Raw genomic sequence first — 12,085 nt, 5'->3', positions numbered from 1 at the left:
AGACGTTCTTGTCAACTGCTGGAAATGGCCCACCTTGATTATCACTACAAAAGGTTTTTTCCCCCCACTCTCCTGGTGGTAATAGCTCACCTTACCTGATCACTTTCATTACAGTGTGTATGGTAACACCCATTTTTTCATGTTCTCTGTGTATATAAATCTCCCCACTGTATTTTCCACTGAATGCATCCGATGAAGTGAGCTGTAGCTCATGAAAGCTTATGCTCAAATAAATTGGTTGGTCTCTAAGGTGTCACAAGTCCTCCTTTTCTTTTTCCGGATACAGACTAACACGGCTGCTACTCTGAAACGTGTTAGTTGAGTATAGGAGCATGGTGGTGGAGGCATGCTTAAGGAGCAGGGCTCTGATAAGTGACACGTTGGGAGCTCTGGGTGCTATGGGGGGGCAAGTGTATGAGGTAGGGTCTGGGTGGGAACTTGTGGAGGGACATGGGGAAAATCTGTGGGATAGTGGCACTGTAAGTGAGTGAGCGAGACTGTTGAGGGCACAGGGAAACTTGGGTTGCATATGATAGGTCTGGAGGAGAAGTGGAATTTGGGCGTGGAGGGGCCGAGGAAAGGGAGTAGTGAGGGTGCGTGTCATGTTCTGGGGTCCAATCCAGACCAGTCAGGGGTTGTGGCACCACCTGCCCTCTTACCCTGGGTGCCTGAAATGCTCTGCTGCTGTGGCTCTCAGCCTGGATGCCAGCAATCAGCAGACAAGCATTCACTGTATCTCTGTCTTAAGCAGCTGTGGTTCAGCAACTCAGATTTCAGCAACCTGCTTGTTATACCCCAGTCACACTCTGGTATCCACCAGCCATGGTTACTATTAGCCAGCTGACTCAACACACTCCCAGCCCCAAATTTACCCCAAACTGTGTGGTCTGCAATGTCCAGCTCTTTCCTTGACCTGTCAGAGGAATAAGAAGATTTGTTTGCTCCTCTAAGGAGACAGAGTTCACAGCTTATCACACTGTGATGGTTTAGATTAAAAGTAAAACAAGTTGATTTAAAACCCTATCTCCGTTTGTTAGTAAGTCCAGGTATGATGGAGAGAGCTGGAAATGGTTACAAGCAAATCAAAGTGAAAAACGCTTTCTAGAGGCTAAGACTTAAGAAACCTACCGTCTTGGTTCAAGGTCAGATTCTTACCACACTACCTTCCAGCAAGATGGCTGATCACCCTGTTGGTCAGGATCTCCCACAAAGACAAAGTGCTCAGCTCCTTTGTCGTCTTAGGTGAAAGATCACTTGGGGGTTCTTTGCCCCTCTCTTTTATTGAACTTTTGAAAATGAATCCTCCTTAAAGTTAATTGCCTCTGCTGTGAGGAAAAGGGTCATGGAGTCTGATGGAGAAGGTTCCTGACTGGTGTAATCTACAATGCAAACTAATCTGTTTCCTGCAATCTCTTCCCCCTGCCATGACGCTGAGTAGTTATCTTCTCCCCTTGTTGCTGTTAAAAGAAAAGGAGGACTTGTGGCACCTTAGAGACTAACGCCACAAGTACTCCTTTTCTTTTTGCGAATACAGACTAACACGACTGCTACTCTGAAACCTTGATGCTGTTGTTTACCTCTTATGTAAATACATTCCCATTGTTTCTTAATCTACCTTGGAAGTACTTATAAGGTGGTGAAACCACATTCCTTTGTCTAGGGTGGGGGTAATTTCGATGCTGCCTGGCAAACACTTTAAGAACGTAACTTCCAATATGTTTATAATTTTGCATTAGTCCACCACGTATACACCACACAATAGTATTAATGATCAATATGTTGTTAGCTTTCTATTGATATCTTACATAACACTTTTTAGGCACAGGTTACGATATTAGCAAGGTGGGTACACTGAACTGGTCAGGCCAGCTGAAACTCACTATCAGATACTAGTAAGCCCCTTGCCCTCTTGCGTTGAGATTCTGTTTGGGTCACAGTGGTTATTTTGTGCTCATGGGTTGAGTCTGTAAGATTGAAAGATCCAGATGCCTTCACTTGGAAAGGTAAGAGTCAAAGTGTGGTCTGGTCTCCGCCTAAAAATTAGATCAACCTAGCTATGTCACTTGGGGGTGTGAAAAATTCACACTCCTGAGAGACGTAGTTATGTCAACCTATGCCCTAGTGTAGACACCACTAGGTTGAGGGAAGAATTTATTACTGTGATGGCAAAACCCCTTCCGTCTCTGTAGCAAGTGTCTGTTATAATGGCATAGCTGCAGTTGTGCTGCTGTAGCCCTTGTACTGTAACTATAGCCTGTATTTCTGCTCTGGCATACTGCCAGCATAGCTGAATAGCAGCTTCTGAAGAAAAAGGCTATGGAAAAAAATATCTGTTAACACAGGATTTTAGTTAGCGAAATAAGTGTGTGTTTTCTGTTGATAAGATTGTTGCTTTGCTATACTTGCATTTAATTATTTTAAAATGCTGTTTTTTTGTAATATTATGGTAATTACTTTTGAAAGGCTAGCTAATTTTTACTCGTCCTATGACTGTAAATGTTTAGCTCACTGTTTTGGTAGACTTGCAGATATATTTATATATCTTTTGCGGGGGTGGGTTCTCTTTACCTTCTGAGTACTGGAGTTTATCTCTGATACAGCAATTGGAATTATGAATTCAATGGGCAGGTGCCATACAATGGTAGGTGGCTACATACCAGATGCCAAAGAAGTTAATAGTGTGCAGCTTTTAGAAACTTTCCTGGGAGGAAAGAAAAGTCAGCTAAAGCATACTGGGAAAAATCTTTTGAAAGGGAAACAAAGTCCTGGGCTCCTTTGATGATGGTTGAATTGTTCTTCTCACAGAATGAATTGCAGATCAAGTTGAGGGTTTGTCTGCTAGGCTATCCAGGGATAACATCTCTGTTTTTACAGGCCAAATTTGGGGTAATCTTAATTTAAGCATATAGGTAGGGACAAGGTTCTTGGTTTTTAGAATTCCACATAGATTTAGTTTGGTATTCCTGTATCTGAAATGTTGGTTCTTTTAGTCATTTCTCTTACTGTTCTTTCAGGAATCTGTTTTGTATATTGCCAGTTACACGTGTTACACTTGTAAATATTTTATCTTATTTTGCTTTTTCCTGGTGTTTTGGGGACTACTTTGTTTATTTAAAGTTAACAGTAGTCAATGGCAACAGACCAGAATAGAATAGTCTTTGAAACATGCTCTTCATTATCTATAAAAGGATCCAGGAAGTTGACCCTTTGCCTCAGATAGGTGTAAATACTTAAAATAAGGGTACATTTGGTAGCAGCAAAAACAGAAGTAATTTCTTCTTTTCTATTGAAAGAGCCCCTAAATTGCATTGTTTAGCTCATTGTTTAGATAGGGATCACAAGTCATTACAGGGACAAGAGCGATGGAGTGGGAAAATCTAAGTTCAGCTTAATTCCTTCTGAAATACAGTACTAAATAGCTGAGGCCTTGTCCACGCTATGGGGAAAGATCGATCTAAGTTACGGAACTTCAGCTACGTGAATAACGTAGCTGAAGTCAATGTCTTAGATCTACTTACCCCAGGGTCCATACTACGTGATGTCGATGGGAGACGCTCTCCCGCTGACTCCTCTTGCGCTTCTCGTTCAGGTGGAGTACAGGAGTTGACAGGAGAGCAATCTGTGGTCGATTTAGCGGATCTTCACTAGACCCACTAAATTGACCACCAATGCATCGATCATTGTGTGTCAGTCCCCCGGTAACTGTAGACAAACCCTCATAGGGAACTCAAGGAGATAAGCTTTACCCTGAGCCTGTTATACAAGGAAGAATCAGATGAATTTAGTGGTAACATCTCCAGGTTATTATTTCCTTTAAAAGGAAATTAATCAAATTCCCTTTTTTAAGTTGACTAATGCATCTTATTGGAGGCCATGTTCAGGGCGATTAGCTAATGTTCATTGGCAGGCTGTTCTGAGCACAATGAATGAATAGCATGGAAGGAAGGCATGGAGTTGGCGGTGAGCAAAGGAAACAAAAGGAGCAATTGGAAAAGAGGCTTGATCAGAATATGTGTGCAACATGTCAGGTTCGTAGGGCACTGCATTTTGGTGCAGAGCTATTCTACTTACTCACCCTGGCAGCCAGAACAGATGGGTCTCATTAACCCACATTCAGGAACATAAAAGGTAGTGTCTTTAAGGCAAGAAAAGGGTTTACAGAAGGCAGACAAGAAGTTCAGGCTAAAGTTTGTTGTTTATTTGTTTAAGGATAATCCCAAAATGAGTGGGAAGGAGGTCTGTTTGGACTCTAGCCTTATGTCTGTGTGTGCCGTATTGAGAACTGAGTGGGGATTCCAACCATTCCCACAGGCAAAGGGATGGAATGTGGGAGGAGGGGGAATGAGATCAGATATATAAATAAGGGAGAGGATTTGTGGAGTAATTTTTGTGGTGGGAGTGAAAAAGCTTGACCTGAAGGCAGAAAACTAGGAAGAGACGATTTTGGGAGAGGAGATTATGGCAGCAACATTTTGAACAGATTGAATGCGAATAGATGGAAGTGGGAAAGTGAAGAAGAAATGCTTACAGCAGCCAATGTGGGAGATACAATGATTAGCCATGCCCTGGGTATCAATGATGCTAGAGAGAGAAGTATAAATATAGGTGTTCTTATAGCACTATCTAAGTAAATGAGGCTGTGGATATCCCTGAACAATACTGTGTGTGCTAAAGATCTGAGACATGCAACTGTGTAACACTAAAATATTTTCAATTTCAATTACACCCAGGAACTGGAGTTGTTCTTTCCCTCAAGTGGAGGCCGTGGTCCAGCCAATAGTGCAAAATTTACAGACTGTACTTGTTGCATTATTAAGCCTCATGCTGTTAATGAAGGTGAGTAACGTGGGCCTGATCACACTGACATTACTAATTTGGTAGAATAAAAGTTTGCAGGGTCAGGGTGTGTGTTTCACTACTGACTCAGAAGTGCTGTATAGCACAATCGTGGCCTTTTAGATGGTTTACTGCTGTGATTTCCATCCTCAAAAAGCAAATCATGTACATTGTTTGGATAAATTATATTTCAGAATAAGGAAAACAAAAACCAAATACAATCTTAATGACAGAGTGTCACTCATTCTGTAATAGCCATCTGAAATTGCCTCAAAGTCTTTATCTGAGGAGAAGGGTGCATTACACAGGAAACACTTATAATATTTCTCCTATATCTACTTGACATAACTATGGTATATATAGTTTACAGTTCTTCCACTGTTTGTGTTTTATACTTTAATGGCAGTAGTTATGAAATATGAATCCTATGGCAGAAGATATAGCCCCTGTTGAACAAAACATACTTTATATTGTTCTTTGTAGCTCTTTGTAGCTTTGTAGCTCTTTGTGTCATCTGTGTTAGGGAATGCTATGTCCTTTCATCGTATTCTTATTAGAAAAGCTTGATGTCCACACATAACCACAGATAGACAATTCCATAACATTCCCTAGCCTTCAGATGCAGGAGCAATGTTTATAGTATAATAATGCAGTGTTTTGGCTCTAAGGCCTATGTATGAAGAACTAATATGTGGGATATAGCAGAGATTTTCCCCAAGCAGTCTGCAGGGCACTGCAGTGTTTTAGATAGCTCCTTTGTGAAAGCTGAAAGACACAGAGGAGGGGGCAGTAGTGGTCTCCAGGTCTCACTCAAGTGGGATAGCTGGAGAGCTTGCTGCAAACAATGGCTTTCCCAAGAAAGGATCTTGAACTTGCTGCTGCTAACTTCTTGCCCTTTATCTCTGTGAGGCCTTGCATAACATCTGCTATTGAAAGCTTTGCTGTGCAGCCAAGACAGAGCAATTTGGCACCAGCAGCAGCCTGGGCTTTGATCATAGATAAGTTGGCACATTTACTATGGTAAATGTTTCGATGAGGGCGAATAAAGTACATGGGAAAATTGTCAGACATCTGAAATTGAGTTTGAAATTACAAAATGAAGGGCCTGAACTGGGCTTTTTTAACTTTCATGCACAACTGTTCTTTCCTAAAGTCATTCAAAACTATCTTTTAATGAGACATCAGGAGTCCCTTTCCAGCCCTCTTTTGAGTTGCTGTATCTCTTTCATAAATGTCCGCCCAGGTCCTTTTGCCCAGTTTCTTAGTCTCCATCCAGGCCTTTCTCTGTCGCTACTGGACAAATCTTGCCCCCATTTTCACCAATGTACAGGGCTCCATAAGCACTAGAATTGGGGTGGTTCCACTGGGTGTGGGTGGCAGGGAGGTATTTTGGGGTTGTACAGGATGTGTATGCACTTTAGTGTGAGTTGGAACCCACCTTTGCAGCCTGAAAGATACAAGGATTAGGCTACGGTTGAGCCAGAAGATCCATTCAACTTCTTTAGTCCTTTCCTTCCCATCATGAATGGTTGGTAAGGCAGAAGCATAGCTGCTACACAGCTAAATTGAACAGCCTAAGAATATCTTCTCTGTGACTTCTCACCCATCCCTATGCCCTGGATTAGATAAATGGAATTACTTGATTTTAGACCAGGAAAACATATGAAAATGGTGGGATTTAATAACTATCTCCTGTGTAGCCTACTTAGGCTTTCCATTTCCTCTCTGTTCTCTCCTGTGTCATTTAGTGGTGCAAAAACCATAGATACTACAACCTAGAAAGTCATGAGATTTTGGAGGCAGGTTTGGGAAACCATCCAGAAGTTTAGGATTAGGCAGAAGTTTGGACACGGCGGAGGGATGAGTTGCTCGTGCCATGGCGGAGCCACCTTATACATTGAGTTTGGAATAGCTGAGCCAAAGCAACTCTGCTTCCATTGTGCAGCCTGAGAAGGAAGGAATCTTTCCTCACATGGCCCACGGGAACTCGCCCGTGCTCAGTCCACTTAACTGGGCCCATAGATCACTCGTGCCTCCTGGTAGTGGGGGGCACAATCTAAAGAGGAGGACATGTGACCGCCCCACATGTCTCTGTGCCACGACCCCCTGCACCCAGCCCGGGGCCACCGCACCTGTTACCTCTGGGGGGAGGTGCCCTGTCCTTCTCCTGCTGTGCCTCCACACTGGCATGTGCGGCTGCTTTCCTCTAGCAATTGGGCCTGGGCAGGGAGTGAGACAGAGCCACTTCTCACATGCTGAAGCTGGCTGCTCTGGGTCGTTGACTCTGTGCGGTGCATTGGCTCCCTGAGAGAGAGCCCAGCTGGAGAGGTGGCGGCAATGGGCTTCCCCCTGTCCAGGTCCTGCTGCCAGACTTAGTGGCCAAGCGAGCCGCAGTCCCTTCTCCCATCAGCATGTTTCCAGCTTCCTCGGTCCCTGTTCCTGGCAGCTGGGCTCAGATGGGGGGGGGTGGCCCGCCACCACCACCACCTCCCCAGCCAGGCTGTCTCTCAGGCAGCTGCAGCGCTGCACAGATCGGCGACCTGAAGCAGCCAGCATGAGAAGTGGCTGGTCCTGCCCCTTCTGCTCCCCACCTGGGCCTAGCTGTCAGGGGGAAGGCGCAGTGGGAGAAGGACAGAGTCAAGCAGAAATCTCAGGAGTGGGGGGAGGGCATTTGACCCTGCATGCTCCCCTATGTGTTGCTTATGACTGGTCCTGTGCCAGGCTGGACCCCCTGGGATGTCACCTGATGTGCTGGGACACCACTGAGTCAGACTATTCTGCCAGCCTGGGCCCCCTTTTACCTGGTCTGGCTGGGCTAGGCTCCCCAGCCTTTTCCAGCCAAGCACAAAGGCAGGGCCACCCCCAGCTGCACAGAGAGACAGAGATCCACTCTGAGAAGGCTCATCTTAACGAGCTTGCCACAGCACACAGATGTCCACCCCCTTTAGAGTAGAAGCCCAAAATTATACGAAATTTGCCTCTTCACTCGATGTGGAGGAGAGTATGCACAACTTCTCCCTCCCCCCACACTCCTCATTAGAAATCACATCAACTGGGTTATACTGTAAATCAGAAATAAATGTATTAACTATTACAGGTGTATTTTAAGTAGTTAAGGAGGTAGAAGACAGAACAAGGCAGATTACTAAAAACATAAAACAGAGCATGCAAACTACACTTAATACATTAAAGAAACTGGTAACATGAAAGTTCTCACCCTAAATGTTGTTCTAATAATCTTCTTCACAGGCCAGATGCCCCTTCTAATGTGGGTCCAGTTCTTTCCCCCAGTTCAGTCTTAGTTGTTTCTAACAGTCATCTTGGGTGGGGTAGCGGGGGGAGAATTGATGGCTTGGATTGCCTCACTCCCCACCCTTAAATAGGATTTGCATAAGGCGGGAGTCCTTTGTTTCATCGTTTGACTCCCCCCACCACAGCTTCTCATGGAAAAGTACAGAATTCAAGATGGGTTTCAGTATCAGGTGACATGGTCACATACCTCTGTAGGGCCCCGTAGCCATTCTTCACAGGCTGACGCACAAGTTTACAGGAAGACTAAGCTCTTTTACAATCCATTGTCTCTTGCCGCTGGGCCATCAGCACTGTCGGGCTTTTTCATTGTTGTACCTGAAGTGTAAGCAGGGGGCATCACTCAAAGTAATATAGTTGAAATATAGATACAGAGTAAATATTCCTAACTTCAGATACAGAAATGATACAGGCATACAATTGGATTATCACATTCAATAAATCATAACCTTTCCAATGATATCTCACAAGACCTATCTTGCATAAAGTATATCTGAGTTATGTCCTATTCATATCATATCATATATAAGCATATTTTCATAAAGAATATGGAATGACATGTCAGAGACCAAATCACTGGGGAGCAGATTTAATTCTTCTAGGCCTGTCCTTTTATAGGCCTCCTTCCCCCTCCTCATGCAACCTTTCTTAGACACTTTCTAGTCTTGAGTCTCTTTTCAAATAATACCAATATCACAGTGGCATCTCAGTTACCTTATATGCACAGGTACAGTGTTTTGTATTCCCTTGTATCCTGTGATGAAAGAGCCTATTGTAAAGGGCTATGTGCCAGCACTAACGTTGCTATTGGGAGCCTTAACTCTGACTTCCCTGACTTCTTTTTGCAATTAAGCTCTCAGCTTGAAAGTTGCGTGAACTTAGCCTTTGGTTCCTAATAATTTTGCCGCTGTTAGATTAGCACGGTATCATGCTTTGTGATCTTCACCATCCCTTCAGTGTCTAAACATTTCCCCACTCACACTGCCACAGCAATGGGCTGGGAGAAGAGGGGGTAAGCAAACCACTGACAGGGTTACTAGCAGGGCCGTCCCTACCCATACACAAAGTATGCAGCTGTGTAGGGCACCAGGAAATTTGGGGCACCAAATTTCCTGGTGCCTTACACAGCTGCATGATGCTCTAGCCTCTGCCCTGCCTCTTCCCCATGGCCCCGGCCCCTGCTCCGCCCCAGCCCCGCCCCCACTCCAGCCAGCCCTTCCCCTGAGGACTGCAGCAGGGGTCAGGCTCCCTGCACTCACTGGCGGGGGTAAGTAGAGCGACCCGGCCCCAGCCTGCTCCGCTCCCCTGGCTCCCAACTGCGCCGCCACTCCCCAAGCCTGGGAGCCAAGCAAGCTGGGGCCGGGTCACTCCACTTCCCACAGGAAGTGGCCAGCCCCCCCATGGAGGTCTGGGGCCCCACACAGACCCCCTCCCTTCCCATGGGGTATCAGAGCAGCAGAAGCTTTCAGACAGCAGTGAAAGATTGGATTTTGAGTTGTACAAGTTTTTAATCTAGAGCAACTAAAAATAAACCTTTTCAGTTTCCAGGCTTTGAACATGATTATCTAATTTCCATTAACATAATCAGCTCATTACATGTGTATAATTATGTGCAGTTGTACTAAAACACTTAAGTGCTTGAGCTTACAGAGAGCTTTCCATCTTCCCTTCCCCCGCGATCTTTGACTGAATTTATGATTTAAGATACACTTTCTGATCCTATTTCCAATGGATTTTTTTCCTGCAGACTCCATATCATGATAGATCATTGCAGAAAAATGGCACACTTAGCCCTGTGCTGGAAGACACAGCCTAGTTTAACCATGACTGAGCCAGGGAGCTTTTCTGTGAGCTAAGTGGCTATCCGAGTCCTGAATCTAATCTCTAGTTTGCACCCAGTTAATTTTAGGACACAGTCCTTTTTTAGAAGCGGACTCTGATTACGGTAGATCATTTATAGGGCTCCTATCCAATGACAAAGCAGTGGAAAATCACTGTTGCTTTTATCTCCGGACTCACTGATCCACTCCTGACTGGAATAAAGAAACATCTGTTGCTAGGCAGCCAAAGCACCAGAACTTAGCAACAGTAGTACCTGCAGCAGAAACATGACGCAGTGATCAAAGGCATGTGATATGTAGTGCGAGTGAGAGCTCTGTAAATGTCTGCCAGGATGCAGAGAAACCCTAGGGGCCAGATAAAGGGATGACTGGGAGCTAGCTGAAGTTTAACTTCAGCCGGCAAGAGTGATAGAAACATATCACACTTGGAGTGGGGGGTAGAGATGTGGGTTTGGGGGATAGTATCATGATCCACAAAAGGATGAGTGTATCATGACATGTCTTTTAAAAAAGCAAAATACTCACTAGTTTCAGTCTACTGTCAGCAGAATACTTTGCCTAATATAGGATCAGAGCTCAGGTCCCTGGGCTCCCAGTTTGGGAGTGCCTTGAAGGCAGTGTATTCTGGCCTTGGAGGACAGAGAGTGCCTTGCATCATTCTAGCAACCCCCTGCCCCTGGCTGAAGCAAAGAACTGCTTTGGCTAATGGGGTGAACTGGAGGGTTGGAAGGACCATCACCATGATTCAGTGTTTTGAGAGAGATGGTGAGGTGTTGGTGGTATGTTTGGATTCTGCAGAGGGCTTATAGAAACATCCCACTTTCTCCTCATAGAAGTGAGGCTAGAGGAAGGACAGAGTACATGGTGGCTTTCTAGGAAGCTATGTTGTTTATGTAATGTGCCAGCATAGGAAATAGCCATTTCAATGGGGCAATAGGGATTCCGAGAGATTCACCATCCTCTAAAGTCCCAAAGATTTCTCCATTCTTTTAAAATATGTCCTCTCTTCTCCCCAGGCCGCCTCTTCAGCCAGACGGATGGTAATTAGTATAAATTCTTCAATCTCCTGGTTAGGATTATGGGGCACTGTTTAATGATAAGGTGTTTCTTGCATGTGTCTTTCCCCTGTCTCCACTCTGTGCTTGGAGCCTCTGCCAGTTCAGGCATGAGAGAGAAAGTGACAAACACTAACTCAAGTTTCTCCTGCTCAGAAGTTCCCCAGTGTCATGAGATATTAGTGTGGTCCTGACAAAGCTGATGAAAGTTCCTTTTGAGCCACTGGATTTCCTGAGTGAGCTCAGATTTCTTATATGGAAGATCATTTCCTGGTGGCAGTTTTTTATTGTATAGAGTAAGTTTCAGGTTCCACCTTCTACCAAATTTTATAAAGATAAGATAGTGCCACAGGCTTGGCCAAGTTTCATTCCAAAAGTAGTGGCAGTTTTCCACCTTAATACAATACGTGTTCTGCCAATGCTTTTTCTCGTGCCTCATGGCCATTCCTTTTCTTCACACTTCATGTGGAAAGGCTTTCATCTGGAAGGGATTAAAGCTCTTTAGAGGCTATCTCCTCTCTGAAGCCAAAGTGGGTTCCTCTAGTTCTGACTTGACACACATTGGCAGGAGATAATGTGTGGGAAGATTCACTATTACTGGTCATGCTGTACTTCAACAGTGATGAAAGAGCCCTTCAGTTTTCACGGTTGTTGATGCATCAGCTTTTATCTACACACTGGAAAATTAAAAATGAAAAGTTCATGAAGATAAGAGACCGAATTTGTACAATGTCTTCTGTAGTTAAAGAACAAGTTATTAAGAAATACAGAGTTTAATCAGGAGTCAGTCAGGGCTAAGAAGCAAGTGAAAAATATTGTGTTGAAAATACTTCCTCTGTTCTATGGAATGGTACACAAACAACAATTTGTGTAGGGATCCACCAGGGAGTTTGTTAGACAGAACTGTGGCAGTGTTGGAAAGTAACATTAATCGCCATTTAAGTAGAGGCAAAGACAATTGGGATCAAAGCCTGGAAATGTTGCATAAATGATAGATATGTCATGATGTTCCAGGAACAGAACTGGATGAAAATGCATGGCCAA

General features: G+C 44.4%; 1 protein-coding gene across 2 annotated transcripts in view; it reads left to right on the top strand.

The window, feature by feature from the left end:
* Positions 1-12,085, top strand: part of NME7 (NME/NM23 family member 7) — a 169,711-nt gene that overhangs the window by 70,437 nt on the left and 87,189 nt on the right. For both annotated transcript variants that reach the window (XM_073308141.1, XM_073308130.1), the window contains one exon: positions 4,731-4,836. In XM_073308141.1, coding sequence (XP_073164242.1) covers positions 4,731-4,836 — 106 coding nt within the window. The remainder of the gene's footprint in view (positions 1-4,730; positions 4,837-12,085) is intronic.

The sequence above is a fragment of the Lepidochelys kempii genome, chromosome 1 (genome assembly GCF_965140265.1).
Source record: "Lepidochelys kempii isolate rLepKem1 chromosome 1, rLepKem1.hap2, whole genome shotgun sequence".
NCBI lineage: Eukaryota > Metazoa > Chordata > Testudines > Cheloniidae > Lepidochelys > Lepidochelys kempii.
The sequence above is the reverse complement of the archived record's forward strand: the minus strand, read 5'-3'. Positions and strand labels throughout refer to the sequence as shown.